The sequence below is a fragment of the Kogia breviceps genome, chromosome 5, assembly GCF_026419965.1.
Source record: "Kogia breviceps isolate mKogBre1 chromosome 5, mKogBre1 haplotype 1, whole genome shotgun sequence".
Classification (NCBI taxonomy): Eukaryota; Metazoa; Chordata; class Mammalia; order Artiodactyla; family Physeteridae; genus Kogia; species Kogia breviceps.
The window spans coordinates 29,041,405-29,060,295 of record NC_081314.1 but is presented as its reverse complement, the minus strand read 5'-3'; the positions used below and the strand labels follow the sequence as shown (position 1 = coordinate 29,060,295).

Sequence of the window (18,891 nt, the reverse complement as noted above, 5' to 3'; positions counted from 1 at the left end):
ACCAAAAGTGTCTGCTGTAAATTTATCAGGACTTCCTGAGGACCTTGTTAATAATTCAGTGGCCCAACCCAATGACTCAGTCTCTGCAAGTAGGGCCTAGGCCACCTGGATTTTAGAAATCTCCCCAACAAACTCACTCTAGCAATATCTGAGAACCACTACCTCAGTGAATTTGCTATGGTCTACAGTGGGGTGGCCAGCTTTGTAGTTTCAGAATGGTCAGACACAGAGAACCAATCTCTACTGACTTAGTCCGTGCTGTATCCACCACCTTCGGCACCACTAGGTATTCAATTTATTAAATAGAACTTCATTAAAACAAGGAAAGACTCACATTAACCAAACCGAGATGCTATGCATGAAAAAAAGATTGACGATTATCTCTGCAGTGGAACTATTAGTGCCCAGGGACCTAGACATCCATGTCCTCTGAGCAACATTGTCTCTCCCTGTAGACATATAGACAAGTCAGAAGCTAAACTGTAATCAAAAGACTGCTGGGGGATGTGGAATCAGAGCAAGGGAGTTAGTTTTATGACTGAAATGTCTAGTGGTATTTAATCAAGGGAATGACTATTTTAAAATCAAATATATAGATCTACATCTCTGTCTATCTCTCTGTATAACTGTTCAAGTGAGGCCTTGTGCCAGGAGAGACACATTTCTCTTCAACCCTGTCCACTTGAACTTTTTAGATGGATATATTCTGTAATTACCCTGTCGAATATAATAGCCACTAGCCACATGAGACTGTTAAGCACCTGAAATGTGGCTTTTGCAACTGAGGAGCTGACTTTTAAATTTTATTTAATTTTAATCAGTTTAAGTTCACATTTTAATAGCAACATGTGACTCACAGCTCCAGGCAGGGTTGGATGGGTATTGCCATGGTTACCCCCAGACTCGAATTTTTCTCTTCCTCATTACCGACCACCATTCTTCTTTATTACATATATAAGTCAATTCATTCTGGTTGCTGTCAAGTTTTTGTGGCCTGGCATCACCCCTGTCTTTTACAGATAACTGCTTACCTTTGCCCTAATACTTAAAAAAAAAAAAAATTTATTTATTTATTTTTGGCTGTGTTGGGTCTTCGTTGCTGCACGCAAGCTTTCTCTAGTTGCAGGGAGAGGGGGTTACTCTTTGTTGCAGCTCATGGGCTTCTCATTACAGTGGCTTCTCTTCCTGCGGAGCATGGGCTCTAGGTGCACAGGCTTCAGTAATTGTGGCTCGTGAGCTCTAGAGTGCAGGCTCAGTAGTTGTGGCACACGGGCTTAGTTGCTTAGCGGCATGTGGGATCTTTCCGGACCAGGGCTCGAACCCGTGTCCCCTGCATTGACAGGCAGATTCTTAACCACTGTGCTACCAGGGTAGTCCCTGCCCTAATACTTTATATGTAGATTTCATAGTTTAATTCTCAGGGTCAAACTTATTTCCAGTATTTCTGATTTCTTAAGGACCAACTCCTCATAGCCTGAAGTAGTGTCAATAGCCATGTATTGCCAACAAGCTATCAAGAAAGAAAATATTTCTGAAATGACTAAGTTGTCTTGTATTTTAAAGACCTTTTCACATACTCAACCAGGTAGATGTGCACATAACTAAATTTTAAAAGTATGCTTTTCCTTCTACCCAATTTCAAAAATGACTAAATAGAGTTGTAAATAGACTATTAGGAAAGTTAAAGCACTTTTTCAGAGAAGCTGCTCAACGACGGAAGGAACATTTACAATTTTCTGTTGAAATCCTGTGATATACCAGGCCTACCGGGCAGAAGCAGAAAACTGCAAAATCTCGCCCTCATGGAGTTGACATTCTGTGACAGGAGACAGGCTGTGCTCATGAACAAATGAATAGGTAATTTCAGAAAGTAATGGGCATCATAAGGAAAATAGGTTAATAGAATAGACAATGATTGATGTGCTTTAGCTGGAAGGGAAGCCCTTCTAAAGAACAGACATTTGAATTGGCATGTCCAGGAGGTGAGAAGGAACCAGCCATGAAGATTTGGGGGAAGAATATTCCAGGAAAGAGGGCAGGTGCAAAAGCCCTAGGGCACATTTAGAGTACAGGAGAAGCCCAGTGTTGCTGGAACACAGTGAGGAAGATGAAGTATTGCTGGAAATAGGGTCAGAGAGAAAAGAAGGGGGAAAGATTGGCTGATTTTTCATTTTTAAATTCTAAGTACAATGATAAATCATTTAAGCAGAAGAGTAATATAATCTGGTTCTAGTTTTAAATACATTATTCCAGTTGTTCTGGACAGAAGAGGTTATTGGGGAAGTAAGAACAGAAGGTCATCTATCCCATCCCATTTTTCAGGAAATGATAAGGCATAAACTAAAAAACCAGGTGTCAATACCAGAAAAATGATTTTAACTAAAAGCCTGGAGACTTGGGAATCTCATCCTTACTCTTTAATTCACTGGCTGTGTGACCTCAGACAAACCACTAGGCCTCATTCAGTTTCAATTTCTTCAGAAGGTTGTGGTAAGTTTCAAAGAAGAAAATGGGTATGAATGTGCACAGTGAAGTGTCCAGGCTCCATGCAAACCTGAAGTGTTCTCATTCTTTAGAACCTTCGCAGCCTCATCCTCCTCTCCAAACCCTCCTGCAATGTTCTCTCCAGATTCTCTATAGTTAACAGAGAATGCAATTTCTGCTTTCCATTTTTCTGCAGGCTGTGTAGATACAAAAGAGGCTGATCTCTATTTCCTCATTGATGGCTCAAGCAGCATTCCGAATAAATACTTTGAGCAAATCAAGGAATTTATGTTGGCGGTGATAGAGATGTTTAGCATCGGCCCAGACAAAGTCCGAGTTGGAGCTGTGCAGTATTCCCACTTGCAGGAAGTGGAATTTGATATCAATGACTATCCTAATGATGTGACATTAAGAAAGGCTGTTTCCAACATCAAGCAAATTAAAGGCAGAACTCTTACTGGGGCAGCTCTGGATTTCATTCTGCCACTAATAAGGAAGGGAAGGAAGCAGAGGATGAACGAGGTACCCTGTTACCTCATTGTGTTGATTGATGGGATGTCCAGGGATGGTGTCCTGGCACCTGCTGAGAGACTAAGGGCTGAACACATCACCATCCACGTGGTCGGCATTGGTGAAGTTAACAGAACACAACTGCAACAAATTGCTGGGGCAGAGGAAAGGGTTAACTTTGGGAAGAACTTTGATTCTTTAAAAAGCATCAAAAATGAAGTTGTTCGCAGCATCTGCACTGAGAAAGGTAAGCAAAAGAAAAAGGCTTTATTCTCTGTACTTTGTTGGTTGCTTCAGGCGGACTAATAGGCCGAAACAAGGAATGACGTGACCAGTTGTCTGGCTCACATTTTGCTAACTTCCTTTATAACTGTGGAGGGATTCAGCCCCTCACTTTAAGCTAATTGCCAAGGTTGGAGAATCCCTCTCTGTACAGCTGCCCTAAGGCCATCTTGAAAGCCATAAGTGTGAAGGTTGCTAAGAATGTTGTTGCTTTGACAAAGCCCACTGCTGTGGAGGATAAGAAACTTTATATTTGTGTGTGTGTGTGTGTGTGTGTGTGTGTTTGTGTGTGTGTGTACACACTAATTCAGGCAGATGAGGACAGTGGAAAGAAAGTGGGCTCTGGCTTTAAGTAGATTAGGGTTCAACTCACTTCACTGCTTGAACCTTGAACTTCCTTGTCTAGAAAATGAGGATAATACCTACATCAGAGTATCTGTATAGGTTTAGCATAATAAACACCAACCATTATTTGTCTATTATGAATGCATACCTAGGACATATGTAACCCTTGCTTATTTTTATTTATAACAGAAACACGTATTTGAATTTTTGTTCTGACTAAAAATTAAGTTACAGAAGTAAGGAAGAACAATGTGCAAATTCCTGCACCTGATTGTTATTTCTCTTATTAGTAATAACCACTTATCTAAAAAAAAAAGATACAAGTGAACTTATTTACAAAACAGAAATAGACCCACAGACATAGAAAACAAACTTATGGTTACCAAGGGGAAAAGGGAGGGAGGGATAATTTAGGAGGTTAGGTTTAACACATACACACTACTATATATAAAATAAACAACAAGAACCTACTACTGTATAGCACAGCGAACTGTACTCAATATTTTGTAATAACCTATAAGGGAAAAGAATCTGAAAATGTACATATATATATATATATATATATATATATCTGAATCACTGTACTGTATGCCTGAAACTAACATGACATTGTTAATCAGCTATACTTCAATAAAATTTTTAAAAATAATAATAGCCACTTATCAATTGAAGATGGTGTGTGTTGACTGTAAGTATTAGCACCTGAAAATATTGTCTGCCAAGAGTCATGTTACTTACTGATTAAGATAAAGGATGATGGAGTCAAAGCATCAAAGTTCACAACCCAGATTTATCAATTATTGGCTGTGGACCTTGAATGGGTTACTTACTGTCTACCTGTCTTTGTCCCATATGTGTAGGCTTATTGTGAAGCTTAAAGGTACTAATACATGCAGGGCACTTAAAAGAGGGCTTAGCCCATGGTAAGTGCTACATAAAACGTGGCTATTTTAAAAGTTGGTCAAGGTGTTCACTGATGTGGAAGGGAAAAGAATTCTAACTTACTTGAACTTACAAAAGTGAAAATGTGTTAGAATTTTTTCTGAGTCACTAAAATCCAAAGAAAAATAAACCAGCAAATAAGTAGCATTAATAGCAAAATCCTAAATCACAACTTTATTGATTTTTTTCTTCCTGTTATGGACAGTAGTAGAGTAGGGTCTTCAGGATGTCTTAGAATGAGTGTAAGAGTACAGGTTCCCTGACGTTTCCTGGAGTTGAAACCAAGGAAAGTGAAAGGATTTCAGGAAACCTAAAATAGATTGTACTTCAGGTCTTCTCAAGGAAGAAAGTCATGAACCAGTCTGAAGAAAAACAGTACGTTTTTTGTTGATCACGTAGTTGCAATTCAGGTGCCAAAACCCTGGTACACCTGAGGGAGGAGACAAACTGTGGACAAGGAAATGAGTGATAATATGGTGAATAGAGAGGCAGGAAAACTAAGGATCCTATGCTGGAGGGCCTGGAAACCACTGACTGGTCTCAGAGCACATGTGGATGGAGTGACTGTGTATTGGTTCAGGGACAGGTTAAGTGGTTCTAGAAAAAGACCCTAAACTACACAACATAGAATATTGTTTCTCTTTTGTGTAATAGTCCAGAGTAAGCAGTCCAGGTCTAGTAAAGAGGCTGGTCCTTGCTCAACACATAGCACCCATCTCTAGGTCAAATGGAGCTCCAGTCCTCATCACCCTGCATTTGTGGAAAGGGAGATAGGGCCAGGGGAGCCCACCATGCTCAATTGTTTTATTGTTAAGACCCAGAAGTGGCCAAATCAGTCCTGCTAATATATACTAACAAGAACTTGGTCACAGGGCCACACCTAGCTTCAAAGAAGCCTGGGAAATATAGTCTTTACCTGGGCGACCATCTGCCTAGTTGAAACTCTTTTCTTGACATGGAAAAGTGGGAGATGGTAGAGGGCAAGAAGCAGCTTCCATCACAAATAGAGACGAGGAGGTAGATCCTGTGAATACTGAACCACAGGTAAAAGTCTCCTCTTTTGACATGTGTTCATAGAAGAGAACCTTCCACATTTCGCAGAGCTGGGGCTTTGCCAAGGCCACAAACGTCTTCGGGAACTTCCCTATTTACAACTTTCAAAATGGCTCAAGGGCAGCATGGATCTCAAATGATGGTTTTAATACCCTCTGGTGAGCCTTTTACAAGTTATTAAAAAACAGATAGCATCTTTTAATTCTTCTATGGCTGATACTGTATCATTATTTTCAAATGTATCATCATTTGAAAATGATGATACATTTTCAAATACTATGGGATAGATTCTGTGAGTATTGAGGGAGAGGCTGGTAAAAGAATGGCAGTGATAGCAGATAGACAAAAGGGTTAAGACTAAGGAGATACATGCTAAAGAAAATATATTTACACTATATATAGAATATGTAATATAAATATATACTATGGTACATATATATGTATATATATACACATACAACTCCTGCACCAAGAATTAATAACTTTTTTATGGCTTATAGAAATTGGTCTTCTATGCCTGTATATATGTACAGATACATATATATGCATACAAATGTCCACTTCCAGTCAGTAGGGTATCTACGAATTTTATGTATAAATAAAGGAACAGTACATGTTGAATAGATATGTGCTTACTAATGTACTTATTATCTCTAGTAAAAGCTTTTCACCCAAATTTCTAATAATGATTTGTAGTGTTTATCAAATCACTTTATTTTTTTAACATCTTTATTGGAGTATAATTGCTTTACAATGGTGGGTTAGTTTCTGCTGTATAACAAAGTGACTCAGCTATATGTATACATATATCCCCATATCCCCTCCCTCTTGCGTCTCCCTCCCACGCTCTTTATCCCACCCCTTTTTTGACCTGGTCAAAAAACACCGAGCTGATCTCCCTGTGCTAGGTAGCTGCTTCCCATTAGCTATCTATTTTAAATTTGGTAGTATATATATGTCAATGCTACTCTTTCACTTCTTCCCAGCTTACCCTTCCCCCTTGCAACGTCCTCAAGTCCATTCTCAACGTCTGCATGTTTATTCCTGTCCTGCCCCTAGGTTAGTCAGAAACTTTTTTTTTTAAGATTCCATATATATATGCTAGCATACAGTATTTGTTTTTCTCTTTCTGACTTACTTCATTCTGTATGACAGACTCAAGGTCCATCCACCACACTACAAATAACTCAATTTCGTTTCTTTTTATGGCTGAGTAATATTCCATTGTATATATGTGCCACATCTTCTTTATCCATCATCTGTCGATGGGCACTTAGGTTGCTTCCATGTCCTGACTATTGTAAATAGAGCTGCAATGAACATTGTGGTACATGACTCTTTTTGGATTATGGTTTGCTCAGGGTATATGCACAGTAGTGGGATTGCTGGGTCGTATGGTAGTTCTATTTGCAGTTTTTTTAAGGAACCTCCATACTCTTCTCCATAGTGGCTGTATCAATTTACATTCCCATCAACAGTGCATTGGGGTCCCCTTTTCTCCACACCCTCTCCAGCATTTATTCTTTGTAGATTTTCTGATTATGCCCATTCTAACCAGTGTGAGGTGATACCTCATTGCAGTTTTGATTTGCATTTCTCTAATGATTAGTGATGTTGAGCATCCTTTCATGTGTTTGTTGGCAATCTGTATATCTCCTTTGGAGAAATGTCTGTTTAGGCCTTCTGCCCATTTTTGGATTGGGTTGTTTGTTTTTTTTTTTTTTGAAATTGAGATGCATGAGCTGCTTGTAAATTTTAGAGATTTGTCAGTTGCTTCATTTGCAAATATATTCTCCTATTCTGAAGGTTGTCTTTTCATCTTGTTTATGGTTTCCTTTGCTGTGTGGAAGCTTTTAAGTTTCATTAGGTCCCACTTGTTTATTTTTATTTCCATTTCTCTAGGAGGTGGGTCAAAAAGGATCTTGCTGTGATTTATGGCATAGAGTGTTTTGCCTATGTGTTCCTCTAAGAGTTTTGTAGTGTCTGGCTTTACATATAGGTCTTTAATCCCTTTTGAGTTTATTTTTGTGTATGGTGTTAGGGAGTGTTCTAATTTCATTCTTTTATATGTAGCTGTCCAGTTTTTGCAGCACCACTTATTAAAGAGGCTATCTTTTCTCCATTGTATATTTTTGCCTCCTTTATCAAAGGTAAGTTGACCATATATGTGTGGGTTTATCTCTGATCTTTCGATCCTGTTCCATTGATCTATATTTCTGTTTTTGTGCCAGTACCATACTGTCTTGATTACTGTAGCTTTGTAGTATAGTCTGAAGTCAGGAAGCCTGATTCCTCCAGCTCCGTTTTTCTTTCTCAGGATTGCTTTGGTTATTTGGGTCTTTCATGTCTCCATAGAAATTGTGAAATTTTTTGTTCTAGTTCTGTGAAAAATGCCACTAGGAGTTTGATAGGGATTGCATTGAATCTGTAGAGTACTTTGGGTAGTATAGTCATTTTCACAATGTTGATTCTTCCAATCCAAGAACATGGTATACCTCTCCATCTGTTTGTATTATCTTTAATTTCTTTCATCTGTGTCTTATAGTTTTCTGCATACAGTTCTTTTGACTCCTTGGGCAGGTTTATTCCTAGGTATTTTATTCTTTTTGTTGCAATGGCAAATGGGGTGTTTCCTTAATTTCTCTTTCTGATTTTTCATTGTTAGTGTATAGGAATGCAAGAGACTTGCATTTTGTATGCTGCTACTTTACCGAATTCATTGATTAGCTCTAGTAGCTTTCTGGTAGCACCTTTAGGATTCTCTATGTATAGTATCATGTTATATGCAGACAGTGACAGTTTTACTTTTTTTCTGATTTGGATTCCTTAAATTTCTTTTTCTTCTCTGATTACTGTGGTTAAAACTTCCAAATCTATGTTCAGTAATAGTGGTGAGAGTGGGCAACCTTGTCTTATTCCTGATCTTAGAGGAAATGGTTTCAGTTTTTCACCATTGAGAATTTGTTGGCTGTGGGTTTGTCATATATGGCCTTTATTATGTTGAGGTAGGTTCCCTCTAGGCCTACTTTCTGTAGGGTTTTTATCATAAATGGGTGTTGAATTTTATGAAAAGCTTTTTCTGCATCTACTGAAAACATCATCTGGTTTTTATCCTTCAATTTGTTAATATTGTTTATCACATTTATTGATTTGTGTATACTGAAGAATCCTTGCATTCCTGGGATAAATGCCACTTGATCATGGTGTATGATCCTTTTAATGTGCTGTTTGATTCTTCATGCTAGTATTTTGTTGAGGAGTTTTGCATCTATGTTCATTAGTGATATTGGCCTGTATATTTCTTTTTTTGTGGCATCTTTGTCTGGTTTTGGTATCAGGGTGATGGTGGTCTCACAGAAAGAGTTTGGAAGTGTTCCTCCCTCTGTTATGTTTAGGACAGGTGTTCACTCTTTTTTAAAATTTTGATAGAATTCACCTCTGAAGCCATCTGGTCCTGGGCTTTTTTTTCTTGGAAGATTTTAAATCACAGTTTCAATTTCAGTGCTTGTGATTGGTTGTTCATATTTTCTATTTCTTCCTGGTTCAGTCATGGAAGGTTGTGCTTTTCTAAGAATTTGTCCTTTTCTTCCAGGTTGTCCATTTTATTGGCATATAGTTGCTTTTAGCAATCTCTCATGATCCTTTGTATTTCTGCAATGTCAGTTGTTTCTTCTCCTTTTTCATTTCTAATTCTGTTGATTTAAGTCTTCTCCCTTTTTTTCTTGATGAATGTGGCTAATGGTTTATCAATTTTGTTTACCTTCTCAAAGAACCAGCTTTTAGTTTTATTGATCTTTGCTATTGTTTCCTTCATTTCTTTTTCATTTATTTCTGATCTGATCTTTATGAGTTCTTTCCTTCTGCTAACTTTAGGGTTTTATTGTTCTTCTTTCTCTAATTGCTTTAGGCATAAGCTTAGGTTGTTTATTTGAGATTTTTTTTTTCTTCCTTTATGTAAGATTCTATTCTTATAAACTTCCCTCTTAGAACTGCTTCTGCTGTATCCTATAGGTTTTGGATCATCCTGTTTCCATTGTCATTTGTTTTCTGGTATTTTTTGATTTCCCCCTTGATTTCCTCAGTGATCCTTTGGTTATTTAGTAGTGTATTGTTTATCGTCCATGTGTTTGTTTTTTTAAATCTTTTTTTCCTGTAACTGATATCTAGTTTCATAGAGTTGTGGTTGGAAAAGATACTTAATATGACTTCTATTTTCTTATATTTACCAAGGCTTGATTTGTGACACAAGACTTGAACTATCCTGGAGAATGTTACATGAGCACTTGAGAAGAAAGTATAATCTTTTGTTTTTGGATGGACTGTTCTATAAATATCAATTAAATCCATTTGTTTAATGTGTCATTTAAAGTTTGTGTTTTCTTATTTATTTTCATTTTGGATTATCTGCCTATTGGTGAAAGTGGGGTAAGTCCCTCACTATTATTTTGTTACTGTTGATTTCCCCTTTTATGGTTGTTAGCATTTGCCTTATGTATTGAGGTTGTCCTATGTTGGGTGTATAAATATTTATAATTGTTATATCTTCTTTTTGGATTGATCCCTTGATCATTATGTAGTGTCCTTCTTTGTCTCTTGTAATAGTCTTTATTTTAAAGTCTATTTTGTCTGCTATGAGTATTGCTACTCCAGCTTTCTTTTGATTTCCATTTGCTTGGCATATCTTTTTTCCATCCCCTCACTTTCAGTCTGTAAGTGTCCCTAGGTCTGAAGTGGGTCTCTTGTAGACAGCATATATATGGGTCTTGTTTTTATTTACATTTTCTTAATGTTTTGGGTTTGTTTTTCCAAGTCTTTTCTTTCCCTTGTGTTTCCCACCTACAGAAGTTCCTTTAGCATTTGCTGTTTAGCTGGTTTGGTAGTACTGAATTCTCTTAACTTTTGCTTGTCTCTAAAGGTTTTATTTTCTCTATTTAAATGAGATTCTTGCTGGGTAGAGCAATCTTGGTTGTAGATTTTTGCTCTCATCACTTTAAATATGTCCTGCTATTCCCTTCTGGCTTGCAGAGTTTCTGCTGAAAGATCAGCTGTTAACCTTGTGGGGATTCCCTCGTATGTTACTTGTTGCTTTTCCATTGCTACTTTTAATATTTTTTTCTTTGTATTTACTTTTTTAAAGATGTTGGGGGTAGGAGTTTTTATTAATTAATTTATTTATTTTTGCTGTGTTGGGTCTTCATTTCTGTGTGAGTGCTTTCTCTAGTTGTGGCAAGCAGGGGGCCACTCTTCATCGTGGTGCACAGGCCTCTCCCTATTGCGGCCTCTCTTGTAGCGGAGCACAGGCTCCAGACACGCAGGCTCAGTAGTTGTAGCTCACAGACCTAGTTGCTCTGCGGCATGTGGGAAACTCCCAGACAAGGGCTCAAACCCATGTCCCCTGCATCAGCAGGCAGATTCTCAACCATTGCACCACCAGGGAAGCCCTGTATTTAATTTTTGATAGTTTGCTTAATATGTGTCCTGGCATGTTTCTCCTTGGATTTATCCTCTATGGTACTCTTTGTGCTTCCTGAACTAGATTGACTATTTCCTTTCACATATTAGTGAAGTTTTCAAGTATAATCTCTTCAAGTTATCTTCTCAGACCCTTTCTTTTCCTCCTCTTCTTCTGAGACCACTGTAATTCAAATGTTGCTGCATTTAATATTGTCCCAGAGATCTCTGAGACTGTCCTCAATTCTTTTCATTATTTTTACTTTATTCTGCTCTGCAGTAGTTATTTCCACTATTTTATCTTCCAGGTCACTTATCCATTCTTCTGCCTCAGTTATTCTGCTATTGATTCCTTGTAGAGAATTTTTACTTTCATTTATTATATTGTTCATCATTGTTTGTTTGCTCTTTAGTTCTTCGAGGTCCTTCTTAAACATTTCTTGTATTTTCTCCCTTGTATTTCTAAGATTTTGGATCATCTTTACTGTCATTACTCTGAATTCTTTTTCAGGTAGACTGCCTATTTCCTCTTCATTTGTTTGGTCTGGTGGGTTTTTACCTTGCTCCTTCATCTGCTGCATTTTAGTCTGTCTTCTCAATTTGTTTAACTTACTGTGTTTGGGGTCTCCTTTTCACAGGCTGCAGGTTCATAGTTCCCATTGCTTTTGGTGTCTGTCCCCAGTGGGTGAGGTTGGTTCAGTGGCTTGTGTAGGCTTCCTGGTGGTGGGGACTGGTGCCAGTTTTCTGGTGGGTGGGGTTGGATCCTGTCTTACTGGTGGTCATGGCTGCATCTGGTGGTGTGTTTTTAGGTGTCTGTGAGCTTAGTATGATTTTCGGCAGACTCTCTGCTAATAGCTGGAGTTGTTTTCTTGTCTTGCTAGTTGTTTGGCATGGGGCATCGAGCACTGGAGCTTGCTAACTGTTGGGTGGAACTGGCTCTTACCATTGAGATGGAGATATCTGGGAGAGCTCTCACATATTGATATTATGTGGGACTTGGAGGTCTCTGGTTGTCCAATGTCCTGAACTCGACTCTCCCACCTCAGTAGTTCATGCCTGACACCAGGTGGGAGCACCAAGACCTTGTCAGCCACATGGTTCAGAAGAAAAGGGAGAAAAAGTAAAAGAAAAAAAATTTTAATAATTAAAAAAATATTCAAATAAATAATGAAAAGGAGAGAGAAACAAAACCAATAAACCAATACACCAATGATAACAAGTGCTAAAAACTATACAAAGATAAACATAAAAATCAGAAACCAGTCAGTTGCAGACAGCAAACCCAAGTCTACATTTGCTCCCAAAGTCCACCACCTCAATTTTGGGATGATTCATTGTCTATTCAGATAGTCCACCGATGCAGGGTACATGAAGTTGATTGTGGGGCTTTAATCCACTGCTCCTGTTGCTGAATGGAGAGATTTCCCTTTGTCTTCTTTGTTTGCACAGCTCCTGGGGGTCAGCTTTGGTTTTGGCCCCACCTCTACATGTAGGTCACCCTCAGGCATCTGTTCCCACCCAGACAGGACAGGGTTAAAGCAGCAGTTGATTATATGTCTCTGGCTGATTCAGGCTGGGGGGAGTGGGGTACGGTAGTTATAATTGGAATGTGGGGTGAGCCTGCAGTGGCAGAGGCTGCCATGACATTGAAACAGCCTGAGGCATGCCATGTGCTCTCCCAGGGAAGTTGTCCCTAGGTCATGGGACCCTGGCAATGGCTGGATGCACAGGCTCCTGGGGGGGTGTGGATAGTGACCTGTACTCACACACAGGATTCTTGGTGGCTGCAGCAGCAGCATTAACATTTCATGCCCATCTGTGGTCCAAGCTGATATCTGCAGCTCACACCCATCTCTGGAGCTCATTTAGGTAGTGCTCTGCCTTCTGTGGGCAGACAGGGAAGGAATCCCCTCTCCTCATGCACCCCAAAACAATTATTTCTTGCCTCTTAGGCAGGTCCAGACTATTTCCCAGACTCCCTCCTGGCTAACTGTGGCACACTAGCTCCCTTCAGGCTGGGTTCATGCAGCCAACCCAAGTCCTTTCCCTGGGGTCTGACCTCCAAAGCCAGAAACTCAGCTCCCAGCCCCCACCCATCCTGGTGGGTGAGCAGACAACCCTCTCAGGCTGGTGAGTGCTGGTCAGCACAGATCCTCTTTGAAGGGATCTCTCCTCTTTGTCCTCTGCAACCCTGTTGCTGTGCTCTCCTCCATGGCTCTGAAGCTTCCCCCTTCCAGCCCCCATCTCTGCCAGTGAAGGGTCTTCCTAGTGTGTGGAAACTTTTCCTCCTTCACTGCTCCCTCCCAGGGGTGCAGGTCCCGTCCTTATTCTTTTGTCTCTGTTTATTCTTTTTTCTTTTGTCAGCGTTCAATAGGAGTTGTTACACATGTAGATATATTTTTGATATATTTGTGGGGAGGAAGGTGATCTCCATGTCTTACTCCTCTGCCATCTTGAAGGTCCCCCCCCAAAATCATTTAAAATTATTCTAGAAAATAATGCTATATAAAGATTGCCTGGAATTTTGTGTTTCAAGAATATACATAAAACCTTGGAATATTAGTCATATTAGTGCCAAAAATTGCTTACTTTTCTCTGTCTTTCTTTTTTGATCATCATTGTATCCTTAATGCATGGCCTGATGCTTTCTATTTCATAAACTTCAAGAATTATGAATGAATAAATGCATAATGCATATATGCATAAGTGAGTGAATGAATATATACTTTTGAAGTTGCATTTCTTCTCTAAAACTTCTTAGGTAATCTTCAATGAATTTCTGGTTTAGAGTTCTAGTCAGCAGGCTTCTACAAAAGAAGCAGATAAAATGTTCAAATGCAGTGGAAGTTGCTTGAGTTAATTTTTGATGTTTTCTGATTAAAGGATTTATTTCTGCTTTACTATCTTTTATACATTCTGAGGACAATTCCAACCTGGTTTATTTCTGGTCTTTTTGATTACATGCAGGATGTGAATACATGAAGGTCGATATCATGTTTCTGGTGGATGGTTCTGCAAGTATAGGATATGAAAATTTTGAGAAAATGAAAACCTTCATGATAAACCTATTAGCTAAGGTTCAGATTGGCCCAGACAAAACCCGAATTGGTGTCATTCAATTCAGTGATTATAATAGGGAAGAATTCCAGCTTGATAAATACTATACACAAAAAGAAATTTCTGATGCAATAAACAGAATGTCTCACATCGACCAAACCACTTTGACTGGAAGTGCACTAACCTTTGTGGATCCATACTTCACTGAGCCCAAGGGGGGCCGTTCAATGGTCAAAAAGTTTCTCATCCTCATCACTGATGGAGAAGCCCAAGATGATGTGATAGACCCTGCAAAAGCTCTTCAGGACAAAGGTGTGGTCATCTTCTCTGTGGGGGTGTACGGGGCCAATAGAACTCAGCTGGAGGAGATCAGTGGGGACAGCAGCCTGGTCTTCCATGTTGAGAACTTCGATGATCTAAAGGCAATACAGAGTAAACTCATCTTCCACATGTGTGCTCTTCATGGTAAGTGACCCTGTTATCCTTCAGGACTCAAGGGTGTGAGCTGTTGACTTTATAGTGGGGTGAACAGTGACTTGGACACTGGGCTTGGCCTCCAACTAGACTTTGGTATTAAATTTTGGTCTTATCTATGCTATGTTAAAATACTCATGACCTTAGGAACATATGTATGAAATACCAAGGCATATTCTAGAATAACAGTTTTGTCAGCTAATTTGGCAAAATATACTCTGATTTTGATGACTTTAAATATATTCCAAGAAGGTCTCAGAATTTTACATTAAATTTCCAGTTCTTTAATACCTGCATACTTAGATTTTCCAGAGTCAATTTTTAATCCCAAATGATCCCCCAAATTGTTTCTTGGCTACCTATAACCATTGTTAAGCAGTAAATAGAAATACAAATTCATCTTCCTCTTAGTTAAGTTAAAACCAATATCCTAAGCACAACATCCCTCCAACAAAAACCCTCTGTATTTTAAAGTTACAGTGTATATTTTCATTACTTCACATTATTCTCTTACTCTCTATCAGCTAAGTATCATGTATCAGCTGTTCATGTCTATCCCTTTGGAAAATTTTAATTTGCTACTTTTCTTAAAACAATTACTTGGGGTCATCACTTTTATCTGACAAACTGTAATCCTTTTCAAATTGAATTGAGCAGCCTTCAGTTTGAGCCCATCAATTTTAATGACTCGAGTAAGAACTTGTTATAAATCCACATGTAAGGCTAACAGCACCTGTGCTTTTAAATCTACCACGCGCTGTTGTTATCTGTGTTTTGGATACAACTAAGGAAAAAAAACCAAAGCATTAGTAATTGTATATTGTTCCTCTGGCAACAGAGGCCTCTTCTGGACTTTGTTCTTCAGGATTATGTGTTTCAAAATTTCAGGGAGTTAACAAATAAGATGTCTTAGTATAAACTCTGAGCTTTAGGCAATAGCTCTAAGATTTCTCTTGGACCAGCTTAACTGGATTTTTTTTTCTTCCTCCAAGAATGGCAGTGATTCCCAAACTCTTGGGATTGTGGAGACATTCTAAGAAAGGCTTACCTTAAGGCCATGGCCCCACCTTTGAAATCCAAAGGGCTCTTTCCGGCCATTCTTCATTCTGAGAAATGTAATGTTTGTGGAGACCTTGTCTATAGTATGAGGTGAAGTTTTAGCTGACTCATACATTAGATCAATTCATAAATATTTATCAAGTTATGACTAGTCACCAAATCACACTGGGTTGTTTTTCTGACATAGCCTGGGCTCATCCACAGTGGATGAGACTTGAAATTTTGAGGCCTCATTGCCAGAGAGAAAGATGGGAAGTAAGATAGGCAGGTGGAGGGTGAGCCTTTGGGAAGCATGTGCTTAAGTTACTCAGGGAAGGAAAAGAGTGGAAGCAAGCTCACAGTTTGGAGACCGAGCCAGAGTGGATGCTTGGCTTCTAATGTGGAAGAGGGCTTGGGGCTGGGGTGAGGTGACAGCAGACTTAGTTTTCCCCCTATGTGGGCTTTTCTGGGTTCCAATTTGAGAAGTCAGGGCAAGGAATACATATAAATACAAAGAAGCATGGTGCACATGGGAAAGTTTATCTACTAGAAGATGAGGAGACAGCTGGAGCCTGAAGGAGCAGGGTGAAACTCCCAGTTTATCCACTGAGCCCCTGACCCTTTCAAAACTACAGGCCAGTCTGGCAAACATTGGTCATGTCTCACCACTATACTACTTTGAATTACCTTCTGACATTCCCTTACAATTGAAAGCCTGCTTAGCAAAAGGTGTTGCATGACCCGATGAAATTTAGCAGAATTGAGTCGGGAGGTGTGAGAAGCACCAATCTGATCACAGAGTTACATAGATAAGGGTGCCAGTGTCCTTGGAATCATGATGTGAGCAAGTTGTATATCTCTCAGCCCTCAGCTTCTTTCTCTTTAAAATGGCAACAGTACCAAAGTGAAGTGCAGTATCTGGCATGTGGGAGGGACATGGCAATCGTAGTTTGCTTCCCTTCTAGTCTGTCTGTGCAGAATACACTGCAGAAAGTTTGTGATGCCTGCTCTCTTCTCCTTTCAGATTGTAAAAGGATTAGACAGTTAGACATTGTGTTTGTGCTGGACCATTCAGGCAGCATCTCGCCCCAAAGCCAAGAAAGCATGATCAACGTCACTATCCATTTGGTGCAGAAATCGGATGTCGGCCCGGACAGAGTTCAGTTTGGAGCACTCACATACTCGGATAATCCTGAGGTTCTCTTCTACCTCAATACGTACTCAAACAGATCAGCCATCATCAAGCATCTGAGGAGACTCAGGGGCACGGGAGGGAATACCTTCACTGCCAAGGCTCTGGAGCGTGCAAACAACCTGTTCACGGAAGAACATGGCAGCCGTCTCAAACAAAACGTGAAGCAGATGCTGATCATCATCACAGATGGGATATCTCATGACCGACATCAGCTCAGTGAAAAGGCTTCAAAATTAAGAGCCAAAGGCATCATCATCTATGCAGTTGGTGTAGGACAGGCTGAACAAGAAGAACTGGAGACTATGGCGGGAAATAAAAACTATACTATCCACGTCAGTAATTTCAACAAACTGAAAGATATTTACCTGCCTCTGCAAGATAGTATGTGTACCAATGCACAAGAGGGTAAGTTGGGCTGTTAGTGTTTCTACAGGGATAGCAATACAAGTTTACACAAAAAATATATGATAACTTGGCTTCCCATTACCTGGGTGTCACAGGATGAACATTTCTCTGCTCAGGCTACCAGTTTTCTCATCTCTGAAAGAAATGCATTATTGATTAAGCAAGAGTCTAAAGGTCTTTGCCACCATATTGAAGACATTATACAAGAAGGTTTCAGAAGCAGTCCTTGCTGTCTGGCCTCCCTGTCTCCTTTTTCTTGGCACAAAGGACTCTTCTTAGCGCCATATTCACCTTTCCTCATTTCATGGCTGCCTGTGCTGCCCATTTGCTTAATGGCCCCAAGTGCAACTACTTGGTATCAGTTTCAGGCCAAACTCAAGTGGAGAGTTTCATGGTTTAAACATATGGACTTTTGTCTTCAAAGTTCCAGGGCCCTCTAAATGGGATTGTCGGCATCCTGTAGGGCCATTGGAAGTCCAAGTGGTATAGTGAAATTTTCTGGATAAAGGCCAGGAATGGGGTAATAGAGACTGGCTGCTAGGAACCAGGAGGGAAGGGACCAAAGCTGATCCATTAGATACCCCGGGACAAGAGGGTCTGGAGGCATCACATCTGAGTGAGGAAAGGCTGAGATTTGCCACCTGACCTCAAAGCAGCAGATATTGACAAGTCATCTAGGAGATCTCTGTGCCTCCTTGGAAGCCTGGAATCCTGGCCAGACATTAGCTCAGGCCTCCCAGCATGGCAGATGCATCAGTCGACCAGCTAACTTCCTTACTTCTTTCCTCTTCCCTCCCTTCTTCTGACTTCCTTCTCTTTTTCCTTTCCTCCTCCCTTCCTTCCACTCTACCAGTTTGAAACCTACTTTTGTATCCAACACAAATCATGTTTCTATGACTGACATTAACTCACTCTCATCTCTGTGAAATAGTCCAACCCCAAACAAAACCTGCCCCCATATCCTGTGTCAGACAAGCATTTGCTAGGCTAGGTGAAACTACTTCTGACCTCCACAGCTTTACTTTACTTAAGTAAGCAATAAATTCAGCTTCTCGGTTTCAGAGACTGAATAATGGTATTTAAGAAAACATGACTTTTCCCAAGGGAGTGGGGCCAGCTCAATTCTTGCACCTGTCTGGTCCTTTCCTAGACTCCCACCCTTGCCATCTGTCCTGCTACCTTCCAGACCATACTTAACACGGAGTAATCTTTCTGATACACACTGGGCTGTGTCACTGGTCTGCTCACAGGTTACAGTTTCTAAACTCCTGAGATCCATGTAGCCCCTTCTGACATCTCCGACCTCATCCCTTGCCCCCCATTTCACAGTCTCTCCCATCATTCTGAAATTCCTCCATCTTTGCATGCATCATTCCACCCACCACGTGCCTGCCACCTCCTTTGGCTGCACCTAACTTGTATGTCACATGCAGCCTCTGTTTGCCAGTTTCCTGACCCAGAACCCGGCAGTGTCCCCACTGTGTCCCTCAACTCCTGTACCTTCTATTTCTCCTGGTGGTAGCACTTAACACTTATTTGCTCTTTCCTTATCTGTACCCATCACAAGACTATGAGCTCCTTGGGCAGGCTTGGGCTTTTGTTTATCACTGGGTCCTCACCAAATCTAGGACATTACTAGGACTACAGTCTTTTCC

General features: G+C 40.0%; 1 protein-coding gene across 1 annotated transcript in view; it reads left to right on the top strand.

Moving 5' to 3' along the window:
- The window catches only part of COL6A5 (collagen type VI alpha 5 chain), a 148,029-nt gene that overhangs the window by 46,234 nt on the left and 82,904 nt on the right, over positions 1-18,891 (top strand). Inside the window, exons 5-7 of the mRNA XM_067033807.1 lie at positions 2,681-3,241; positions 14,035-14,589; positions 16,661-17,236. Coding sequence (XP_066889908.1) covers positions 2,681-3,241; positions 14,035-14,589; positions 16,661-17,236 — 1,692 coding nt within the window. The remainder of the gene's footprint in view (positions 1-2,680; positions 3,242-14,034; positions 14,590-16,660; positions 17,237-18,891) is intronic.